Source organism: Penicillium citrinum (genome assembly GCF_028827155.1).
Source record: "Penicillium citrinum strain IBT 23319 chromosome Unknown utg000001l:1.0-4955037.0:1.0-4956770.0, whole genome shotgun sequence".
NCBI classification, from domain to species: domain Eukaryota; kingdom Fungi; phylum Ascomycota; class Eurotiomycetes; order Eurotiales; family Aspergillaceae; genus Penicillium; species Penicillium citrinum.
The window spans coordinates 3,910,459-3,933,945 of NW_026622686.1; the positions used below are offsets into that span (position 1 = coordinate 3,910,459).

The 23,487-nt window shown below is 45.5% G+C and overlaps 9 protein-coding genes across 9 annotated transcripts; 5 read left to right on the forward strand and 4 right to left on the reverse strand.

Moving 5' to 3' along the window:
* Nucleotides 1–779: 779 nt before the first annotated feature.
* N7469_001475 (uncharacterized protein) lies at nucleotides 780–2,803 on the reverse strand (the record flags this gene model as incomplete). Its single annotated transcript, XM_056640395.1, has 3 exons — nucleotides 780–1,238; nucleotides 1,312–2,708; nucleotides 2,770–2,803. 3 exons carry the CDS (start codon nucleotides 2,801–2,803, stop codon nucleotides 780–782), a joined length of 1,890 nt encoding a protein of 629 aa, XP_056506152.1.
* A 508-nt stretch (nucleotides 2,804–3,311) lies between these two features.
* N7469_001476 (M20 family metallopeptidase) lies at nucleotides 3,312–4,734 on the forward strand (the record flags this gene model as incomplete). The annotated part of the gene is made up of 4 exons (XM_056640396.1): nucleotides 3,312–3,404; nucleotides 3,466–4,274; nucleotides 4,331–4,470; nucleotides 4,520–4,734. 4 exons carry the CDS (start codon nucleotides 3,312–3,314, stop codon nucleotides 4,732–4,734), a joined length of 1,257 nt encoding a protein of 418 aa, XP_056506153.1.
* Nucleotides 4,735–5,511: 777 nt separating this feature from the next.
* On the forward strand, nucleotides 5,512–7,249 carry N7469_001477 (uncharacterized protein; the record flags this gene model as incomplete). Its single annotated transcript, XM_056640397.1, has 9 exons — nucleotides 5,512–5,657; nucleotides 5,728–5,787; nucleotides 5,836–6,094; nucleotides 6,151–6,169; nucleotides 6,231–6,415; nucleotides 6,478–6,578; nucleotides 6,630–6,695; nucleotides 6,748–6,982; nucleotides 7,037–7,249. The coding sequence occupies 9 exons, from the start codon at nucleotides 5,512–5,514 to the stop codon at nucleotides 7,247–7,249; spliced, it is 1,284 nt and encodes a 427-aa protein (XP_056506154.1).
* Nucleotides 7,250–7,359: 110 nt separating this feature from the next.
* N7469_001478 (uncharacterized protein) lies at nucleotides 7,360–9,370 on the reverse strand (the record flags this gene model as incomplete). The annotated part of the gene is made up of 7 exons (XM_056640398.1): nucleotides 7,360–7,842; nucleotides 7,900–8,229; nucleotides 8,305–8,702; nucleotides 8,767–8,849; nucleotides 8,907–8,996; nucleotides 9,122–9,192; nucleotides 9,251–9,370. The coding sequence occupies 7 exons, from the start codon at nucleotides 9,368–9,370 to the stop codon at nucleotides 7,360–7,362; spliced, it is 1,575 nt and encodes a 524-aa protein (XP_056506155.1).
* A 993-nt stretch (nucleotides 9,371–10,363) lies between these two features.
* Nucleotides 10,364–11,689, forward strand: N7469_001479 (uncharacterized protein; the record flags this gene model as incomplete). Its single annotated transcript, XM_056640399.1, has 4 exons — nucleotides 10,364–10,525; nucleotides 10,595–10,699; nucleotides 10,773–10,997; nucleotides 11,060–11,689. The coding sequence occupies 4 exons, from the start codon at nucleotides 10,364–10,366 to the stop codon at nucleotides 11,687–11,689; spliced, it is 1,122 nt and encodes a 373-aa protein (XP_056506156.1).
* Nucleotides 11,690–14,232: 2,543 nt separating this feature from the next.
* N7469_001480 (uncharacterized protein) lies at nucleotides 14,233–14,853 on the forward strand (the record flags this gene model as incomplete). Its single annotated transcript, XM_056640400.1, has 1 exon — nucleotides 14,233–14,853. One exon carries the CDS (start codon nucleotides 14,233–14,235, stop codon nucleotides 14,851–14,853), a length of 621 nt encoding a protein of 206 aa, XP_056506157.1.
* A 2,458-nt stretch (nucleotides 14,854–17,311) lies between these two features.
* N7469_001481 (uncharacterized protein) lies at nucleotides 17,312–17,752 on the forward strand (the record flags this gene model as incomplete). Its single annotated transcript, XM_056640401.1, has 1 exon — nucleotides 17,312–17,752. The coding sequence occupies one exon, from the start codon at nucleotides 17,312–17,314 to the stop codon at nucleotides 17,750–17,752; it is 441 nt and encodes a 146-aa protein (XP_056506158.1).
* Nucleotides 17,753–18,741: 989 nt separating this feature from the next.
* Nucleotides 18,742–19,692, reverse strand: N7469_001482 (SDR family NAD(P)-dependent oxidoreductase; the record flags this gene model as incomplete). The annotated part of the gene is made up of 2 exons (XM_056640402.1): nucleotides 18,742–19,577; nucleotides 19,641–19,692. 2 exons carry the CDS (start codon nucleotides 19,690–19,692, stop codon nucleotides 18,742–18,744), a joined length of 888 nt encoding a protein of 295 aa, XP_056506159.1.
* Nucleotides 19,693–20,119: 427 nt separating this feature from the next.
* On the reverse strand, nucleotides 20,120–21,096 carry N7469_001483 (TIM-barrel enzyme family protein; the record flags this gene model as incomplete). Its single annotated transcript, XM_056640403.1, has 3 exons — nucleotides 20,120–20,722; nucleotides 20,805–20,950; nucleotides 21,009–21,096. The coding sequence occupies 3 exons, from the start codon at nucleotides 21,094–21,096 to the stop codon at nucleotides 20,120–20,122; spliced, it is 837 nt and encodes a 278-aa protein (XP_056506160.1).
* Nucleotides 21,097–23,487: the final 2,391 nt, after the last annotated feature.

A 23,487-nucleotide genomic window follows, 5' to 3' on the forward strand; every position in this document is an offset into this window, starting at 1 on the left:
TATTAGTGGTCCTGGAAGGAGTCTGTTCCCTTGCTACAAATTCAATGAGATACATACCACGAAGGCCGACTGAGCAAATCTCGAAGCTTTCAACACTCCTTCCAAACTAGTCCAGACGAAAATCCCGGTAAAAGTATATTTAACAATTCCCGCGCATTTACCGAGACCTTCAAGGGTGTGATTAGCTTTCATATTTCATCATATGACAGATGAACCAATATGTTCCCCGACATTGGCCTCCATATTCCGTAAACTTCCCCAGTTTCCAACCCCATCATGCCCCCCACAATTTGCCGACAAGCCGGGCTTTGCAGTGGGGTTGTACTTTTCACTCTCTTCGACTATTTTATATGTGCATAAAACAGGAATCGGTGGAATTTCTCATGCGGAACCATTCCGGCCAACAATCTCGCTGCTACTTGCCATTCATAAACACCGCTTCAACGAATGCCGATTCTGACAGCCTTGGCGAATTAACTGTCTTCAATAGCCTGAGTTTGGGTGTATGAGTATTCTATTAAGTCGCAGTTCAACTTTCCACCGATGACTTGTCCAGAAGAAAGCGAAGGTCGGCGTGGAGACAGGGTAGTGGTCGTTCCTATGAAATAGTATAGCCGGGCGAAGTGCTCATGCAAGTAAGATGCTGTAAGCTAGAAGCTCTTACTACTACTATATTCCATCCATGGAATTATCTCTGATATCGGTAGGGCAAATCTAAATTCGAAGAGTGATCCATCACTATAAATGCATTTATTCCTTCTCGTAACAGGAACGCACGCTCAAGGAATCGTCCTCTCGTTTTTATACATCCACGGATAAACTTGGCCACCTTGTATAATCTCGTCAAATCGCTTACTGATACGACTATAATTTTGACCATAACGACCAAGCTCACGCAGACGTATAGCAACCCAATCTTGATAGATCTGATCTGAAGTGGCTATCCCGGCAAGGAATAACGGCCAGGCAATTCGGACCATTAGGCGTGGTCGGCTGCGGTGAAGCTTCAGGCTCAGCTCAAGTACTTGCGACACAGCCGCTTGCAGCGATACGAGGTTGTTGCTAATCTGCGTAGCTCGGCATTCGTTGAGAATATCTTGAAAGCATAGGTGGAAGAAAACAATCGTGCTGTAGAAGGTGATAACGGACCAGTAAACGGTTTCCATAACTCTTCTATTATCACCAATGGATTCACACGAAGGCGCTGATCTCGCGGTGGTCAAGACCGTATCATATTCCTATCGGATGCAATGAGTCCAAAGTTTGAGAAATCAAGTACAAACACTATCCAAGTCGTGTCACTTCACTTACCATGGCTATTATATTGATTTCATCAACGATATTTTCGTATGGTGTTTGATTTCCCGAACCTACCTCCGTACTTTCACCTTGTTTAAATAATTCAGTAATTTTAAATTGTACCACATGACTCCGGTGATACAACGTCAGCCCGGGAAGATTCTCCATATCATCCAACTGCGCCGAAATAGGGTAGCTTTCACCCCAGAATCGTGCTGCTGACTGCCTACTTATTCGATAAATTTCTGACAAAGTAAGTCTGGTTGCACTTTCACTTTCAGCTCGCAAGAAAAATTGGAATATATCGGTATCAAGCTTTGTAGTAGCGGGACCAAAGAAAAGCGCTGCCGGTGTAAAGAAGTACAACGTCCAGAGGAGAAACAGCGGCACTGATGTACAACGAAGCCCTTGCAGGGAGTCTGGGGCCGACGGCCCAGTATCGAGCATATTTTGACTAGCCTGGGTTATATTACCATCGGAAGGTGCTGGCTGGATATTAACATATGTCCTTCTTGCGCCTGTGTCGTTGTTCTGTAGAATCCTCGATATGGAGAAAGTTTGAGGGTTCCGTCCATGAGACATTTGGGCGCTAGATTGAAGTAGTGGTACAACATGGTTATGTAGAAGACTCTCGATTCCCCGAATGTGGATGTTGATTGCAGTCGCGCCGTTTCCGAAGCGATTTTCATAATCAATCATGAGCCACAGAGTGATGAATATTGCTTCAATTTTTTGCGGCGACTTGACATCTTGTTTTAAAGCATACCGCAGACTTGAGAGGGCCCGGCCATAATGTTGGCGTCCGTCCAGTTCACGATTTTCAGTGTCTGGAAATGGCATAAACGGAGCATCCTCGTCGTGAAGTCGAGAACGATGAATTTCACGAGCAGTACTGGCCAATATCATGCTCATTACCATCGGTTCCTTGATACCAATTCTATGGTAGGCGTAAGAGACTGTTGACCAAGGCCAATGCTTTCCCAGTAGGACGACTAGTGTTGAATTTTGAAGGTATTTCAGACAGTCTTGGTCAGATGCAGATAGGGTGAGAGAATTAGCAGCCTGTACAGTTTGATTCCTGCTGCTGATGATGCTCAAATTCTGCCCCGGTCTCAAATTTGTATTGCGTGAGACTAAATTCGATTGGACGTGGTGATGCGACCGTCTCCCAAACATCGGATTTACATCAGCAGCCACACGGGTTGGGGAAGATTGTTGGCCATTTTCATGGCCTGGAGAATATACGGCTGATGATGAGGAAGACTTTGACTTGCGTGGAATAGGCCCGCCTTTCCACTCGCATCGGATGCGTGCGACTATGCATCGCTGACACTGTGGTTCCTGCTGGTTAGGAACCAGTTGCTTTTCTTCGTCACATTTCACCTTGCGAATTCGACACGTTCGACAACCTATGCATTATGAGCATCTCCACCAAATCTAATGCGTCAATGTAAGGACGTGGATCTTTACCTGTCTTCGAGCGCGTCTTGCCAGGCTTGTGCATATTAAGACTTCTTTAGAGCTGTCTCGAAGACCCGCTTAAGATCCATCTGTTGCGTAAAAAGAACGTCTCGTGCGTGGTTCAAGGGTCCCAAGCCTGGGGCTTCAAGATCAGTCAATCCCCTGCGAACCTATCGCGAGCACAGGATAGTGACTAGGCAAGAAGAATGGTGTTGAGGGGAAAAGTGGAGGTCGGGGTTGGATAGTCGGGGAAGATCCTATCTTATCTGCCGAGCCGACGCCGATTGCTCGTTGCCGATTGGCTGCATCGGCAAGCATCCTCTTAACCCTAATAAGCAGCGCCATGCGTCGCCGAGAAAGCGTAACCTTCTTTTGATACCCCAGGAAAACCTGGAATCAGTCGGAATTCCATAGATGCCGGCCCCTAGAGGAATAGTATATATAATGCAGCAAAGTCTACGATAATGATCAGGAGCAGTATCAACCAGCGCCCAATCCGGTTGGTTCATTTCGCTTCAAAATAACCGTGGGTAATCGAAGATACGGGCATTATGCATATTCCCGAATCACAGCGAACATTCCTCGATAAGGTCAAGGAAGTGCTCCAGAAGTATGATGCCATTTTGAAGGATATTAACCATAAGGTAAATAGTGAAATGGCTATTCATTCCAATCGGCGGTTGTTCCCGAGCTAATGACCTGCAGATCTGGTCAAACCCAGAGCTTGCGTATGAGGAATATCAAGCCCATGACCGTATATGTGAGCTTTTCGACGGTCTACAGGAGAGTGGATATCGAGTTCATCGTAAGGCGTTTGGTTTGGACACTGCTCTTGAGGTAGACTACGTCTACGGTACTGGTGGCCGTGTCATTGCCTTCAATGCCGAATACGATGCTCTCCCTGGTATAGGCCATGCTTGTGGCCATAACTTGATTGCGACGAGCTCTATTGCGGCATTTATTGCGACCTGCGAGTCCATGAAAGCCAAAGCCGAGTCGCTATCTGTGACTGGATTTACAGTTCGTCTGCTAGGAACTCCAGCGGAGGAGTCCGGTGGTGGCAAAGTAAAGCTTATCAAAGCTGGCGCCTACAAAGATGTCGATGCCTGTTTGATGGTTCATCCCATTCCCATGATACCGGGAAAACCAGACATTCATTGCATGGCTACTTCAGTCGAGGGTGGATTCCTTGCGAATGATAAGGTGAAGGTCACGTTTACTGGCAAACCGGCCCATGCTGCAGCTGCTCCGTGGGAGGGGATCAATGCTTTGGATGCGGTTGTTTCAGCCTACGTTAATATATCAATGCTTCGTCAGCAGATTCTGCCTTCGCAAAAGGTTCACGGTGTTATCGTTAACGGGGGCGATCGACCAAATGTAATTCCCATGTCTGCCACGGTGGATTATTATATCCGATCGCCCACGAAGAAGACATTGGAGCCTCTTACTGAGAAAGTATTGAAATGCTTTGAGGCAGCGGCCACCGCCACAGGTTGTAAAGTTGAGTATAATTGGTATGGATTGAGCAAATCATAACTGGATCGGGACATAAACTAAATTATTCGACTAGGGGTCCTTCATATGCCGATCTTAAGACCAATCTACCAATTTGCGAGAGCTATGTTTCGGCAATGAGAGCTATGGGACATCATACCCTCCTCGATAACTCCGAGCAGAAAGGGGGACTCTCGGGAGGTTCTACAGATATGGGTTAGTCCTCATGCTAGTGACATTAGATTGGCTTACTGATATATGATAGGAAATGTCTCTTATGAAGTACCGGGATTCCACGGAATGTTCTGTATTCCAGCCGAGGGAGTCAATCATACACCTCAGTTTACGAATGGAGCTGGGTCGCCCGAGGGATTCGAGAGAAGTATTGAATGTGCCGCAGGAATGGCTGTAGTGGCTTGCCAGATTTTGGTAGACGACAAATTTGCCGAGGAAGTACAGAGAAACTTCAAGAGTTATTGATAAGGTTATAATAGATTTTCGAGTATCAGAAATGGATTCTGTCGCCAAAGGTCCTGATAGTTTAACATCTAAGAAATAGAAGTACCTGTATTTGCTGGACTAGACAACAACCCATTTTTACTACTTAAGGCTAATCTTCTCCGCTTCTGTTAGCTGGGGAAATCTAACCTAAATTTGTCTTGAGCCAATAAGAGACTTTTCAAAGATTGCTCGGGTCATCTTTAGTCTCCGCTCAGGTTCGGATCCCTTTGACAGGGCTCTAGTCTTGCCAAGTCTTGACTAGCTTGCCGATACAGCCAATTGTACCCATTCAAGCGGTGCTCTGGTGCGATTGCATTCATGTAGCCCTGAAGTAATGCGGGGTTGATATCTTGTGGCTTTCAAGAAGCCTCGCTTCATTTGACAAGCCGTCAGTCATAAGATCGTACTCAGGGAATACTATATAACAGGGCTAATAAACGTAGTAGAGCATGAACAAAATCAAGATTGAAGTTGATTCTAGTATCTACTACTCAAATTGAAGTTTTATGATACTTATTTTTGCTTGGTCATGATGAGTGATCAAATTGAAAAAAAGCAGGCCCAAAATCATGATGCCCATTTGAATATGGAGACACTTGAATACGGAGCTGTTGAGCCAGTCCATTCTTCGTCCCAATTCTCGCCCACTGCAGAAAAAAGCCTCGTTCAAAAAATAGATCGGACGTAAGTCTGGCTCGCATTTATCTAATACAAAAGACAGATCCTTACAGATAGCCATGCAGGATTCTCCCCATCATGGTTGTAGCCTATATGATGGCCTTCATAGATAAACAAACACTCAGCTATACGTCTTTGATGGGTTTGATTCAAGATCTCCATCTGACAGGAAACCAATACAGTTGGAGCTCAGGGATTTTCTACTTTGGATATCTGTTTTTCTCGTAAGTATATTGCATCTAGAAGAGAAATTCCAAAGGACAAGATGGCAATATTGATGATCACCCGGAACAGCTACCCTGCGTCACTATTGATGGTGAAATTTCCTTTGGGGAAATACCTTGCGATCAACTTGTCAGTCCTTCTCAAGCTAAATCTTTGTTTTATCTAATGAAATTGCAGTATCCTGTGGGCAATCGTATTAGGCTGCCATGCAGCGACAACAAACTTCGCCACTTTGATGGTTGTCCGATTTTTCCTGGGTGCTACAGAAGCCAGTCTTTCTCCAGGATTCACTCTAATCACGTCGCTTTGGTATACCAGATCTGAGCAGCCCCTTCGTGCGGGTATTTGGTTTTGTGGCAACTCTCTTTCCCTCATCGTGGGAAACTCGATTGCAGTGGGTATACTGGAAATAAAAAGCAAGCTAGGAGCATGGCAGGTAAGGGTTGGCAGATAAACTTGAATTGTAGAGAACCATCACTCATGATTCTTTAGTGGCTATTTATCATTTTCGGTATCTTGACTTTCTTGTGGGGGGGTTCTGATGCTTTTCCGTCTGCCAAATTCTCCGACAGATGCAAGCTTCCTCACGGAAGAGGAAAGAATGATCGCTGTCGAAAGACTGAAAGGTAATAAGACCGGGTTTAAGAATACTCGCATTGATCGCAACCAGATCATGGAATGTTTCAAGGATCCGAAGACGTTGCTCTTGGGTGTTATGGTGCTGACTGCTAATATCCCGAACGGAGGCTACACTACGGTAAGCACAGGATGCTACCGAAATTTCAGGAAAATATATATGCTAATATTCTTCTTCCGTAGTTCAACGGCTTGGTTCTGAAGGGATTTGGTTTTGATACTCGCCACACCCTATTGCTAGGCCTTCCAGGTGGTTTTATCGTCTTCCTATTTGTGCTGAGCGGGTAGGTTAAGATAAATAGTGCATTCGTTTCCCGCTACTAACTGTTTTGAAGAGGAATTCTTTCCTCGAAAGTGAAAAACTGCAGATGCCTTGTTATGATCGGGATGAATGTTATCAGGTAAAGAAATAACAACATTTTTTCCAACTGAATATTGATTGACCTGTCACAGTATTGTCGGAAGCGTACTTGTTTACGTTTGCAAGTCTGTTGGCGCCCGTTACGCTGGCCTAATACTCATGGGAGTCTATTCGACGGCCATGCCAATTTCTATGACAATAATTAGCTCTAATGTTGGTGGATTTACTAAGAAAGCAACAGTCAGCGCAGTGTTCTTCATCTTATACTGCGTGGGAAACATTATTGGACCACAACTATTTTTTGAGGATGAAGCTCCCAAGTACCAGGTACGTGGTCGCCCTACTCCAGTCTGACTCGATTAAGCCCTGACCCGTTTCCAGAGCGGATTTCTCGCAATTATAGTATGCCTCTCCGTCAATGTACTGGATAGTGGGGCTCTTCTGTATTATCTCCGACGGGAAAATTCTCGCAGAGATAGAATGTGCAGGAGTTCCTCGTCTAATGACGCTCCTGAGAAGCACGCAAATAATAGTCAGACAGAGCTGCTGGACGTCACGGATCTGCACAACAAGCAGTTTCGATACGCATACTAGAAATTGTATTAAATGCATGGTAATAATTTGAACGAGAATGTTATTACAAAATTAGCCTAGTCATATCAATATATCTAGGCCATGCTTTTCGCCTTTTCCGGCATCCCATATCACAGAGAGACCTCAACCACAGGCCCAGTATAAATGCGACGGGCTCGGACAAGATAGTATAGTGTGGCCAGCAGTAAGACTCCTCCCCATCCAACAACACTATAATTCATATCTGTCACACTCGGATTCATCTCAGTGGGCCAGAAGCTCCAGAATATTACAATCACGATATATATAACTGCAAATGCGTTGACCAATATTCCCCAGATGCCTGGAACATGGAATGGGCCCCAAACCAGTTTTTTTCCGGGGAGATTGACAATCTCATCATCATTGTCATTGTACAGAGAGATATCACCCCTGATCCGGCGAATCAGAAGTAAAGAGGAGACAATCAAGTAAGAAGAGTATAGACCAGAGACTGCCATAGACAGAACATCATTGAGAGCGACAGATGAGCCGATATTGATCAGAGCAAGCAGCCAACTGATACTCGTCGTAAGAAGGACCGAGTACATTGGAAGTTGAGTAGAGGGAGAGACCTTCAGACGGAACTGTTAGAGAGAATAAAATATACTCATGGGCCTTATAAAACTTACCCTGCTCCAAAGACGCCAGCCTGGGACACCTCGGTCTCTGGCGAATGACCAAAATTGGCGGGATGTTGCTGCCAGGAGACCTACAACCGAGCAGACAGCTATGATAAGAATGATGGAACACATGGTTAATGAGCCGGCCATAGATCCTGTTCCTTGATAGAATACCTCAATAAAGGGGTATCCGGTGGGCGTGTTCAAGGCATCATCCATGTTACCGAGACAGAACAGCATAGCGATCAGCATGCCAAATCCCAGGCAGCCATTGATTCCGACACTCATCATCAGAGCACGGGGGATAGCAAGTGTAGCATTGTTGATTTCCTCGGCCATCTGCTCAAAGTGTCAGCATCAGGGAGCCTGAGGGCAAAACAAGAGAAAATAGAGCTAATGTCATTAAAAACGTACATGAACGGCGGCATCACCTCCTGCAAATGCAAATGCACAGCTAGTCATGCCGACAAACCAGGAAACTCCTTGAGTCGAGAATCTTCCACTGTTGAGAAACTGCAAGAATACTTCGTCGGCTGTCTTGTGCTCAGACATATAGGTCAAAGGGATCAATATTCCAAAGAACCCGACGATGTGAACCACCAGAATAACAGCTTCGAGTCGAGGTAAGAATTTACCACCAACCAAGTTGGCAAGAAGTGCAGCAAACAATGCTGCCCAAACAATCAAGGTACCATGCCAGGCCTCAGCATTATAGTACTTGTGAGCAAGAATTGCCGTGCCTTGAATTTCTGTCCCACAAAGATATGAAGCCGATGCGAAGGCAGTTTGCCAGCCCATGACAGCCATCCAACCTTTCATTAGTGAAATGATTAGCAAGCAGGTTCTCTTGGTGATATCCATGGCCTGCGCACCTACCTGTGATATAGCTAAGGAATTTTTGCTGCTTTACCGGGGCAAGCATCGAGCACCAGTGATACTGTCCTCCTGATGTAGGGGCCCTTGATTGGGTGTTAAAATTGATTCGTAGTGTATTAGACATCGGGTCCGCAACTCACATGGATCCCATTTCTCCCAGAACAACGAAAGTACAGGCAGTACCAACCCATGCAAAAATAAATGCGTATACAGCACCTCCAGATCCGCCACTGTTATGTGTCAGACATATGAGAGAAATGATACCGATGATGGGACTGACTTTTGTAAAGGATTGACGAATGTTCTATACATGTGTTAGATGCGAGATATCATGAAACCGCTGAAACGAACTTACCCCAGAAGACCCTCCCAAGTACCCAAAATGGTACAGCTAAATCCCAAGATTGACAATATACCGAAGTTTCGCTGTGAAGAATGTTTAGCTGTGCTGTATCAGCTACAGAGTCGACATGTGGTCGCATACCTTGAGAACCGGCTTTTTCCCTAGTCGTTGAAGCTGTAGGTTATCTCGATCCTGAACCGAAGTTGGCCCCTCAGCATGGGCTGTGACCGAGCCATGGCTCTTCAGCTCATAAGCAACCATCTTCGTTGCTGTTGTAGAATGAATGTGGGATGAGCCAAGGGAGGAAGTGAGCGACGCCGGGAGGGATGGCGGGTTAAAAAAAGAAATGCGCCGCAAGGCAAGGTGGAATGGAATGCGAGCAAAAAGCGGAGCCAGCAAGAAACTTCTGGTTGCATTGAACGAACTCAAACATGCGAGAAATTACACTAATGCGTCTTGTTCTGCGCGAAGTGAACATTTGTAACAATGGGCTGCTGGCTCGCCGCCCCCAAAGGATTCATGGCCCACAACGCGCGATTGCCCATGTCGATCATATACAAAAAGCCACGAAGAAGCTTCATCTTCGCCAATTGCAGAGCCTAGAAGAAGTTGATGGTGGATCTCGATAAGGTGCACATTGATTAAAAGTCCATATGCAGATGGTGGCGTTGGAACCCCAGTAGCCCCAGTTACATATGAAGCCCGAAGCCGTTCTTGCAGCAGAATGCGCAGAGTGCGCAGGGGGCTAAATCCTTCGGGGCAACTTCTGCTCCATAGTCATGGGATGGACCGAAGCATATTCTTCTCGGGAATCAAAATGCGACGCTACGTAGAGATCATTATAGAGTATCCTCCTTTTAGCTCCAAAACTACTCAAATAAGTCTGGTTTACCTAGAGACAACAAGGCGTACTAGTAATATTTGAATAAGGTAGAGATATGCCAACATAGGGGCTTCAATAACAAGCTACTCAGCTTGAAACGAGATCGGAATCCTGGAGGGGCAACTGTAAATTGGCTTGGCCAAGTACGGGGCCACCAACGACAAGGAGTAGCTGGGTTGGTTCTGATCCTTTCGGGTTTCTTGGGGGCACACACTGCAAGATTGAGACTAGAATGGCTTGGCCCCTGCAGATTTGGTCAATTAAGATCTGATATAAGGCGATCGGCTCGGATTTGTGCCTACTAGAAGTACTGATACTGCTCTATTTCGCCTCATGCAGTCTTTATCCTTTCCATCATCAATACAGCATCCATGGGTACACGCTTCAAAACCGAATCTAAAGACCCGGCGGTCAATGTCACGACATGGGTTCTCCTAGTCGTGGTCATTTTGAGTGTTTCTGCTCGGTTGGGGACAAAATTCAACTTATTTCGCAAACTCACTGTGGATGACTGGCTTATGGTGGGCTCCTTGGTACGGTTACCTTCCTTTTGCTTCACTTGATTCTTAACTGACTTTTCGATCTGACTTCCTTGGAACTAGGTCTTCTGCGTTGTCCAGAGCATAATTATATCTATGGCTGTAGCCTCCGGGTATGGCAAACACTTTAAGGATGTGTCTAGTCCTGAATTTGATCAAACCATGAAAGTAAGACAACGCTTCCATACTCTGTATTTTGTATAACCCTCGAACGTCTACTAATAGCGTATTCACTTCAAAGTATCTATATGCCGGATCACTTCTGTATCTCATTAGTCTTACCCTTTCAAAGCTTTCTCTCGCCGTTTTCATCCGAAGTTTGACACCAGCCTCAAAAGATAGAGTATATGCTCGAATTGTCGAAGGTATTATCTGCACCTGGGCTGTTGCGACAATCTTCGGCACTGCTTTCCAATGCTCTATGCCACGAACTTGGGATTTCTGGAATGGGAAATGCTTCGATGAGGTATATCTATCTCAGATCCGTTGCGACCTATGAGCGATTCTAATTACTCTTCTCTGCTACAGATGGCATGGATCTTCTTCGTAACCATCTCAAACATAGTCACCGATCTCATAATCTTCGCTCAGGCAATGATTCTTATTTCGAGTATCCAGACTTCGCTTAAGAGACGTCTGATCTTCGCTGGTATATTTGTGCCTAGACTATTGTGGGTTTTGCCGGAGTTTTTGAGCGTTTCAACTTCGAAAGCTAACTCCCAAAAACTATACAGAGTCCCTGCAGCAGCAATTGCTCAGCTTGCACTGATCAATAAGGGCAGACAATCAAATGATCCGACCTACGGCCTTTGCGATTTGACGATTCTGGAGGAAATTATACAGTGCTTGAGCATAGTGACAGCATGCTGGGGTCAATTAAAACCATTCCTGTCGTGGATGAGGACCAATGGGCTTAAGATTGAAGGTGTCGATGACCCTACGAGCTGGAACTATAAGTACAGCCACCGGTCGCAGACGAATTTGAGATCAATTCAGAGGGGCCATGAGACATTTCCTAACTCTCTGAGAGACCAGATCCTGGTCACACAAGACTGGGAGGTTGACAGCCAGTCCAGTCGAGCGCAGATCATCTCAGAAAACCAACCCTGGCCCGTTGACGAGACTGGAAAGCGATCGGGAGATCGTTCAAGCGGGTGAACCGTGAAGTGCATCCGCTTTTTATGGGGGCGAGAACTGCAAGAATCGTTACACAAATACAAAATAATAAATGCCATACCTGAAACTTGTCCCCGCTTACCAGTACTCTGCTATTAGCTTCCTATCCATTGGGGGGATATCAAAGAATGGTCTGCGATAAGTCTTGGTACAAATAGGATTCGTTATCATTTTGGTAGTACTATACTTCTTCCAGTCATTGCTAAAACTAAAGCTGGGAAATCCAACTAGCCATCATACGATCAGTCCCACCAGGCCAATTACACACGATTACATAGTAAATCAGATCAGAATTCGCTTCTGGCCAATAGCGAACTTGAAACCCCGTTGCGGCATTTTTGCATCGGCGTAAGACATTTCGCAACTCTAGACCGAGTGGGTCGAAAAGGTCTCGAGTCAATAAAGTGGTCTGCAGGTATTCTCGACCAACTTACCTTGGCATTTCTATTTGATTGCTACGGATTAAACTTGAGTGGTACCTTTAGGTCTACCCGCCAATTAGCCTGACGGCCCCATAAAAATTGTGGATTATACTTCGGCCCCAACATGATTATCATTCCTCTTTTCCTAGCTCGGGATTCTTCCACGAAGCTTTCAGAACTGTACTCCGTACCATGTACAATTATTCGCCCCCATACGTTTACTTTTAGGCCCCCAAAGTCTTTGAAGATCGACCTTACGAACATGGAATGTGCTTCGAATACGGTGCTCCGGGTGGGAGGATCTTCTGCATGAAATCATGCTGAGTATTTGATGATCAGACAGAATCCATGCATGCTATGAACTCATAGTGAATGGTAGGTAGAGCATGGTATAAACTCCCCCAGTTCCTTGGGAAGCCCCACCAGTCTACCGTCGCTAATTGCGAGTCCAGGGATTCACATATTAATTGAAGGGTTTATCAAGGCTGGAAACTGAAATTGAAATTATTCTCAATACTCACATTTTCACCATTCCGACCCTCGTTGACATGTTAAATATTCTTTTCAATATTTGGTCGGAACCTTCCATGCAGCCCGCAGAAAGTTTTTAAAGACATTGGCCCTGATGAAGAACCATATCATTTAAATTACTCTCTACCGATTAACAGTTCCACTGCTTGTAATCTTCTGCCAAGAATGCTATCTCTGAGGTGCGTTTGTGGGGTGGTATTTGCCTAATCGATAGTTATGAATAGTCTGGAGCGTTATTAGAAGGACCATTCTTTATACTACTTGAACCATCGACCTTCCACAGCTAGGTTGGTATGTATTTCCAAATAGGTTGCCTTGCTTATTTAGATTTATTCGAGTCCGCGTAATATTGTACCTCCGAATTCTAGATATCCATTTGGGTAAGCACCCTGTCAAGTCATTGGCTGTCATCTAGATAGCAGATCTCATATGTCTGCGTTCCAAGAGCCTATATTACGACAGTGAGCCTCATCAATCTGGTTAGATATCTGGGTAGGGGGTCCTCATGTTCCCATAGTAGAGTATTGTAAGTTCTCAAACCTCACTTTCATGACCCGGTGGCTTTGAAAAATACAGGAGGACGAAGCCCCCAGCGGTGAGATCTGGCAGGCTTTAAAATCTCTTCGATTTTGATTTTTTGGTGGTTTATTTGCGGTTTTTGCCACTAGCATGAATGAATTGGACAATTGAAACGGGTATTGCGTGCAAGAAGTAAGACTCCATTGAAATGGGAGTATGGATTCAATATTGCGTGTGCTCAATGTAGTGTTGAACAGCCCACGCAGGCAGCTTGACGATATTGAAAGTAATAATGAGGAATAGGGCATCGGGGTGAGGATATTCAATCCAATTCCATTCACTGAACGATTCATTTTGATTGATGCCGCCTATCTCGAGAACAATTTCAGTCTATTCACTACACGACTTATTCCACTTGATACGGCCTAACTCGAGAACGATTTAATTTAACTCACTTCACGACTCATGGTATCTGATGCAGCCTAGGTTGAGAACAATGAAACTGCATTTAAATCTTATTCAGGCTCATGTAGCGCAAGTCAAACATGGCATAGCCATACAAGTCAATATTCATCCATACGCACAGCATAGTTATCTAGGCACAATATTCTGAACTGATAACAAGGCTACTTTCCAGAAGAGTTACAAGCTTTCTGGCCCATGCATCATCGAGACTCTCTCGGGAATTTCCTATATACAAGGCCTGGAACTATACTATAGTTCTTATATCCTTGCCACGACCTTGCCGAGATTGACAGTAACGATAAGAAGCAGGCTAGCATTTTGCAGTACCCGAGAGAAGGTGCCTTTGAAAATGTCCTTCGCTAGATCTCTGCCTAATTGCAATCTACACTCACTGAGCATTATTCTTCCAAATCAAACACTGGTTCCGAATAAGCTCGGCGGCGGTTACATATTAAACACGCGGCTAACAATGTACTGTAGACACTAACATTGAGTTGGAAAACCTACACCTCTATTCAACTCTCATCATCGTGCTTAGCTCTCACTTTCAACCTTCGAATATCTTGTTGGGCGTTACGCGACAAGAGAATGTCTGACAAGGAGGACGAAACTACTAGCTCTGCCACTCCTTTTACTTCTTCTCCTCCATCGTCTCCACCACCTACTCCACCTTCTCTGCCTGAAGAACCAAGCTTCAAAGTCTCGAATTTCGTCTTGAAAATGATGTCTACTCCTGACTATTTCTACAAACCGGAAAACCCACCTCCTGGCTTTGATCCGTATGCTGCGCCAACTGGCCCATATTTATTCTACTGTACTCTGTCTGATCCCGCTATGCTCCGAGATGTCCTTGAGTTGGAGGCTGAACCACAACCTCGACTACCATCATGGGCTACGAATGCAATCTTTGGGGCCAATACTCAGCTCTCGTCGATGCCCCACAAAAGGACGTTCATGGTGTTGTCTATCACGTTGAGTCGGAGAAGGATGACAAGAGGCTTGCCAGTTATGAAACGAACAATTCTCAGGCTGACTCGTGTCACATTTACTATGATGATGGGAATACACCCCATGGATGACTATGGTTATGTTTTCCAATTCGCCGACAATTCAGGGGACCTGCGTGACGGTACCTTCGACCTGGAGACTTGGCTGAGGAATATGCAGAGGATCTCATACGATCATGACCCGCGGTGCCAAAATATTTGAATTTTTGATGGAGTAGCATTTTGGTTTAGCGATGTCAAGTTTATTTTCATATCTTAATTGCGTCCGCCCTTGGACGCTGGCGTGTTGGCCAGTCCAAGATTCTCAATGCCAGTCATGATAACCAAGGCAAACTGGTCGAGCCAGATACTTTATTATTCTTATTCTATTTCCTTGTGATACCAATCATGGGTAAATTGGGAGTAGACTAGAGAACTCATGTTCAATTGGATCCGTTTCTAGGACCACAAGGTACACTTCTGCAAGACCGTTCATGCGCCAATTGGGATGTGTCGGCCATTGTCACAAGGGCATCAACTTGAAGTTTACTTACTACTAGTAGCAGAAGCATCTGAAATCTCATCCAGGCGTAAGTAGGAGATTGGGAATTCAGCATGTTCTGGGCAGGGAAACAAAATGGTAATATGTCGATCTCCTATTTAATGACGTTGCTCTACATCATTGACGTTCTAGAGGGTCAACTGGTCTATCGTGGATGCGATCGCCGGGAGTGCAGGAAAATATAAACATATGAGTAATATCAGCCAGGAAAACGACGTTCGGGCCTTCATGGAAGTTGTCGCATATCATTTCTTGCTCATGGATGTTACTCGGATATAGACCACAGCGAGACAGCGGGTTTTGAGACGACCCATTAACTCTCATACGGATATTTGAGGATAATCCGCGCGACTGAACAAGGTCTTCTCAAATCGATTTGCAACTAAGATCGACCAATAAGGGGCTAGAAAAGCCAAATGCTGCACGCCAAAATTCTTGAGTTAAATAATGCAGATATACCTTTTCTTGGCGATAAAGAAGGAAGAGGGCTTAAAGGAGTGATATAATGAATGACCGTTATGTCTGCAAGTTGTTAGACGGGCAGCAGAATCATCAGTTGAGATGTCATCCTGTATGCTGCTATGAACCGAGGCCCAGGTGATTGAATTGACGTTCATCGAGCAGCAGGATTAGAGATACAGACACATTCCGAGTATGCAACCTGCGATGGGTCCGATGGCATATTGACGATCGTTTTCCTTTCAAAGATAATTCCGAGACGATTCGAGATGCAGTCCTTGTACTCAATTGTAAACAAACATACACCGATATTTTTACGGCTTACCAACTTCAAACTGAAAGACAGTTATTTGTGCTGAGGTGAGAACTGCCACACTGAATGTAAGATTGAGAGTATCTTCAAATAATCATCACAGCCACCTCAAGCTTCACAATGCGTTGCCTCGGGTGGATGCATTCTTCCCGAATTGAAAATAGACACTCGCCACATCAGACCCGCGCTACGGAGAAATCGGGTAATCCCTCCTCTTCTGTCCCCACTTGGCTGATCATGCCTTATGAGAAATACGAAGTCCGCAGCAGCAATTAAGGTCGAGGATATTTCTATATAGGCATGAGTCAACCAAAAGTCCCGTCTATGTATAGGGTACCACATCTATTCACTAGACTCTTATACTGCAACCCAGTGACCAGTACGCTCATTCTTCTTTGTCCTTGGTATCTACTTAATGCATATACATTACTGTATGTAGTATGTAGTACTCCGAATTAATCATAGATCTCTCCCCACGCGGCGGGCCGAAAACAGGATTTGATGGCATTCTGTGGGCCCCAGAATAACTTCAGGGCTTCTCGGATAGCTTTGTACGATCCGATAACGCCACTCTGGGGCTCTTCAAATTAAATTAAGGGACTCAAAGAAGCACAGTCAAGTATGCTTAGTCTATTATGATAATCAAATGGGTCCCTACCCCATTTAAAAGCTGGCTTCGGTCCATCAGAGTAGTTATCCGTATTGCCCACGATACTCCAGATGTATCAACAAACGATCTGACAACAAACAACCGCAAGCTGGGCTGATGAGAGAAACCCCAGAGAAACAACTGCACAAGACCGATTCAATTTCCATCAAGAAAAAGGTCCGAGAAGCGAGAGTTATGCAGGATCATGTGGCTTCTGCAGGGTCCTGGCGAAAGATGCGGGGTGCCAATCCGCAGCAAAAAAGCCCTGATTGGGTGGGTCTCGAAGATGTCTTACTTCGTGCAGAGTCATCCACTCGCCAGTGGCCATCTTGACTCTGTTCACTTCTTATCATAGGTAATTCCCCCAAATGATGTCTCACTAATACATGCCTAATACATCACTCACCCGCACAAGATGTGTTATTCCCGGTGGTATTCTCCAAGTACTGTTGCATGCACTAATTTTTAGTCAAATCTATTTCGAGGAGGCATGACAACATAAGCAAGAGGTAGCATCATGATTGATTTCGATGCGGTGGTTCCGCATCAGTTAAGTTGCTCATATTGAGGAAAAGATATAAATACCCTTGTGTTCCTGTCGAATTCTCATATTCATCCTCAACAATCCCAATCTCATCCTTCAAGACAATCTTCTCCTCATCCTCCAATCTACCAAATTCTCTATCCAAACCATCACAATGCAGATCACTCAAGTCCTTCTCTCCACCCTCCTCGCCGCCTCGGCCGTCGTTGCCGCCCCGGCTGAGACCAGCAAGTCCATGATGGCCGCCAGCCCCCAGTGGACTATCCGCGACCTTAAGCGCGTCTGCAACAAGGACGACACTTCCTGCACCTGGAACTTCGGTATTCAGGTCGGCACTGCTGCCACCAAGTCCTGCACCTACGTCGTCAAGGGCCAGACTGCCTCTGAGCGCAACGGCGGTCCCTCCAACTGCGGTGACTACACCATCACTTCCGGCTGGAGCGGTCAATTCGGCCCTGACGCCGGCTTTACCACTCTCTCCGTTGTCAACAACAAGTCTCGTCAAATTGTCTGGCCCGCTTATACCGACAAGCAGCTTGATGGAGGCAAGGTTGTCAAGCCTGATCAGGCCTATGCTCCCGCTGCTCTCCCTTAAATGGGCTTAGTTTTGAGACGAAGGATGGTATATAAGATGGGCCATATAGAATGACCATACATTATAATGATGGCTGATGATAGCCTTGTATTTAGCTTGTTTCTACTTGAAGCGATCACTCCTTGAATATATGATGAAATTCAACAATGTACCTGCGCTGAGCTTATCTCAAACTTCTATCAAGCACATCTAGCTTTGTAGCTTTCGTAAATTAAACAATAGTAGTATAGTTAGAACCACCCGGATAAGTATTTAGTTAGTAGATAGGGATATAGTACATGACGAGCATAGCCGAGACTCTGATGCTTTGTAAGTTGTGGTAAGTTATTACTACATAGTAAGTAGTAAATCCTAGGTCGTGTACAGTCATCAGCTTGGAAAAGAACCATGCTTAATACAGTGCTAGCATATAGTCTGCGTACTAGTTGTTGGTCATACACATTTGACCTTTCGTACGAAGCTGTGGTCATACTTGATCACACTGTTATGATGTTAACCTCGTACAGCTCAAATTGATTGAATTGCACTCCTCCATGACCATAAAGCAATCGGGTCTGTAGATAAGAGTACTTACATGCTGACAATTTGGGGTGAGTTTACTAGTACGTCAAGTACAATATGACTAGCTAGTATCAGCAAGTTGAGAGTTTCCATCTAGCTAAACCTCTGACGAGCTAGTAGAGCTGGTGGTAGCTTCTGCTCATCGTGAAAGATATCAATTGGTCCGTTCCAAAGACGCTAATGCGATCTAAATTGTTGACTAAAACTTTGTCTGGTCATGAATTACGAGCCTCATAGTATGGCTGGCATTTCCACATTACACGCCATGGGTTCGCTTTTCTCTAAACTTCAGGTGTAACGTGGGTCTATTACATATGGTTAGTGCCAGTCGCTAGCTATTAATGACATACTATGACTCGAACAAAAAAGTAGGTACTTTTAATGATTATCATGCACTAATGCTTCGTAGTGAGTCTATTGGATCAAATCTAAACACCAAATCTCATTCCACCATTGGCACAAACAACACTACCAGTACTCCAGACTCCGTCAGGTGTGCACAGCATACACACCACACCAGCAATTTCACTTGTAAATGCTGGTCGGCGACCACCCATCTTTTCTTTGATGAGACGGATTTGCTCCTCAGTTAACCGGCTCATAGTCGTCTGATCTTTCTCGTCCAACTTGGTCATGGGAGTATTATCCATATAACCCTGGATATCGTTCCAAAATTCCTCTCCAGCCTTGAAATACATATCCCCAATGACAGGGCCGGGGTTCACTGCGTTCACTGTCGCGCGATCGGACAGTTCCCGTGCCCAGGTACGAGTCATGGATTCGAGAGCCGCCTTAGTACCACCATACATGGACTGTCCCACGAAACCCATGGAGGCCGACACACTCGATATATTGACGATACGACCGGATCGGTCAGTAGGGAGGAAGGGCGCGACTGCTTGGGTCAACAGCAAAGGAGCAAGCACATTAATGGTGTAGTGCCAGTTGAAGTGGTCGGCATTGATAGGGCCACGCTTAGCATCGTTCAGATCGCGGTCGGCTGAGACACCGGCATTATTGATAAGAATATCGATTTGTAATTTTCCCGAAGATCCAAAGTGTTGCTGGGCGGCACCGAGAATAGCAGTGGTGGCTTCTTCGGGTTTACTCAGATCGGCTTGAACGCTCTCGCAACGGACACCGTGCTCGGCGGCCAATTCGGCACAAATCTTTTCGGTGGGTGTGCGTGAGGACTCGGAAGTGTAATTCAGAATGAGAGAGACCCCCTTAGAGGCCAGATTGCGGGCAATGGCTTCGCCAATTCCTGGAAGGTTATGGTTAGCGGAGCTATGGGGGGGTTTTTTGCGGGGGAGCAAGATGCACATACCCCGCGATCCGCCGGTGACAATCGCCAGCTTTCCTTCTAAGATTCGTGACATTTTGAGGGGGGAGGAAGGAGTATATTAAGTTCAAGAGACAGAAAGTGAGTAATTTGAAAGAATAAAAGAAAACGAAGAGAGAAATGCAGAAATAAATGCGGTTCTATGTACTCGCAATTTAGCCGATGGCTCTCCCAGGCGGGCATAAATTGCCCGATGGAGGAAAGTCGGGGAAAGTGGGTCGAATAGGAGGAATGGAGGAACATTTCAGTGGTTAATCTGGAGATATTCAGAGTTCTTGTAATAGTATAGAGTTGTAAAAGGGTGCTGTATATACTGGAGGAATATAGAAAAGATGATGATGAAGAGACAAAAGACGTGAAGAGGGAGAAGTGTTGGTCATGTGTTCTCCTTCCTCTTCATCCTCATTTCTCAACCTCATCTCATTTCATCTCCCCTCTTCCCACTTCTCTTTCTCAATTCTCGGCTAATTAATCTTGATCCGCTTAAATTCCTCCGCATTCTCCTGGATTGCAACTTCCACCGGCAATCGCTCCATGCTACTTGCTCCAAAGAACCCGTGCACTCCCTGTGTCCTCGACAATATAAATTGAGCGTCTGCTGGACGTGCAATTGGCCCGCCATGACATAGAACCAACACCTCCGGGTTGATCTCTACCGCCGCATCACGAATCGCCTGAACGAATCCCACACACTCTTCCAGCGAACGTCCGGTATGGGCACCAATCGATCCCGATGTCGTCAAGCCCGCATGTGCGACTACAATGTCTGCACCCGCCTTTGTCATCGCCACTGCATCCTCCGGACTGAAAACATACGGGGTGGTTACTAGACCCTGCTGGTGCGCCGTCGCGATCATCTCCACCTCACGATCATATCCCATACCTGTTTCTTCTAGATTTGCCCGGAATTGGCCATCGATTAGACCGACGGTTGGGAAGTTCTGCACACCAACGAACCCGAGACGCCGCAGTTCAGTTAAGAAGGGAGACATCTCGCGGAAGGGATCGGTACCGCAAACCCCAGCGAGGACAGGCGTATCTTGCACAATCGGAAGTACTTCACTGGCCTAGACAAGGGAAGAAGGTAGACATTATTGTTAGCTAGTTCAACAAGGTATGGTGATGACCAGGCCTAGATGGGGACTATACCATCTCTACAACGACCTGGTTGGCGTCAGAGTATGGCATCAATCCTGCCAGCGAGCCACGACCAGCCATGCGGAATCGGCCGGAATTGTAGACCAGGATCAGATCGCAGCCACCCTTTTCAACGGCTTTGGCTGACAGGCCGATACCTAGTAGACTCAGCTTCATACAATTCCATTCACACAATTTCCCAATCGTGGAACATACCAGCACCGGCCCCAACAATAATGGAGCCTTCCGCGACCGTCTTGTGCAGACGTGCGAGTACCTCATCTCGATTTGCAGGACGAGGCATTATCAGTCAAAAACAAATCACAAATTAAAATACCACTCAAGTTCTCTGCGCTTAATTGCACAGTGGATATTGAAGAGGAGTGATTGAATGTTGCACTGACAAACAAGAAAGTCCTCACAGTACCCCGCCCCACGAATGACCTCAGGTACATTCTGGCCGGCATCACACTGGCACCCATCGGGACCTGGATGATCCTGGTTCATCAAGACATTCGGAAGATTAAAGCTGGAGTCATACACGATGGATCTCACTCCAAAACAGACGACTACACATCTATCTTCATACCTTATTGGTCAATAAACCTCCAATTTGGTTTCCGGGTCGAGGCGATTTCAGTCTTTGTACCCCATCAATCCTGGCTCAAGCTGTAAGGGATATATAGTCCGAGGTTTCACTTAACACAGATGGGACAGACCTTTTTATTTGGAGAACTAGATCTTCAAAATGTGCACATTGGTCTCGGCTTCATATTAATTGCTACTATCTTCTTTTTCTCTTCAAATTGCTCTTGTTGCACAGAAGCAAACAATTGTGAACTTCGCTGGCCTTCGCTGATGGATATGTAGGTCAACAAACATGCACGACTCAAGTTGTGTGCCCATGCCTCAGGGCTAGACTTAAAGGGTTTCATTCTATATGCGTACTTAGGTAGTATTCGGGTTCAGGGCCTGTGTTTTGATGGAGTTTTCTGTTCGCGCTCCGAATTTACTCTGCACCCACGATCCTAGTGACAACGCCTACTTTATTAATTATACAATGGGCTGCTACTGGTAAGTGTACAGTGTAGGACCATCGACATGCGTAGGTGCTCATTCGGTGATTCGACTCGCTATACTTTCGTAGTACCGTCTGAATACTACTATACCTGCATAGAAGACCGATTTTCTGCCACCGGTGACCTGTAGGCTGGAATGGTGAAGGCTATTTGTCACATTCTGACTTTGAATTCTTTCCAGCTTTGTTTGTCTATTCCAATCTATGGATATCTTTTTGAAAGGTGATTGATAAACTTCGGCTACATGTGCCTAGGTAGGCCAATTGAGGCCCCGACTGTCAGATTGGATCAGTGATGACTTTAAGGAAGTCCGTTAGCGACCTTGGTAGATGACCTGGTAATGGTCTGACTCATTGCACATGATCACTTGATTCCATGCCCTGTCCAACACTGAGTAGTACTATTTCAGCTTTCTGGCCCGATGGGTAGTAGCAGTCTTAAAGGCCGCTCTCGGTGATCCCAGGGCGAGATCCTCGAAGGGTGCGGATTGTACCCATGGTTCAAACATATACATATCCGAGAAGTGACTGCTAGATAAGCTAAATTTTAGTTCCGTACTTGAGCTGTGAATGTTGGTTATTGATCTTGGCATTTGGAGGTGCTGCTTGGGATACTATCATTGCGATACCTTGAGATTCATCTTTCTTGTTGCGTTTGTCATAGCATGAGTCTTATCAATTCTCATCAGCCTAAAGCAAATTCTTATCATTCAGAGTCGGTTAGGGATAGATAAGGTGCTCAAAATTGGAAGGTAGGGTATAGCGTCACGGAATGATCTGATGGCCTGGCGGATGGACGGACTCAAAAGGTATGAGACATAATTGACTTGCTCAGTCGTTTCTGGGGCGTATGAAGAAGAATTAGCATTGGGAAAGCGAAGAAAGAAATGGCTATAACTAAGGAAGTCACACCAGCTCTCCGGTCTGTTAACATCGAACCAGATCTCCGGATAAGTCGAAGCAGTTGTATCACCAACGCACAACAGAAACTTTGCGATAGTCAACGTCAGAAATGGAGCCTGAGAACTCATTGCTGAAGTCAATGAATCTGACACAAATCATGAAAACAAAAGAACCTTTGACAAATTTTTGAACCACCAGTTCTCAACCTCGAACCCGGTTATCTGTAGGATTCTACCTCAACATAATCATCACTCACCAACAAACTAACAATCAGAAGCCCACCGCAATGCCGGGCAAGAGGACCCCGAATCAATCATATTCGATACAACAAGAAGTAGACTTGGCAATAAGGAAAACGACGAATCTAACCTATGCCCTCACAATTTACCTCCAGAGAAACAAATAAGATTGGACACATGAATACTCCACGTAACTGATTTGCACGGCGCCATATCTTCAATTCCACTAACCATGCAGGGGCCACGCTACGAAGCTCACGAGTAATTTCCCTCATCTTAGCGGCTCCTCTCCGCAGTCAAGATTCGACATCGCGTGGAGTCTACCAACATCCACCTAGTGACATGACGTTTGCCGCTTACGCAGCCCTTTGTTCGATTTCCTAGAGCTATACTGGAGCGGGGTCATGGTCAGCATTAGAAGTAAAAATAATGTTTTCAATCATTGAGTCCATATACAAGATTCTTACTATAGCAC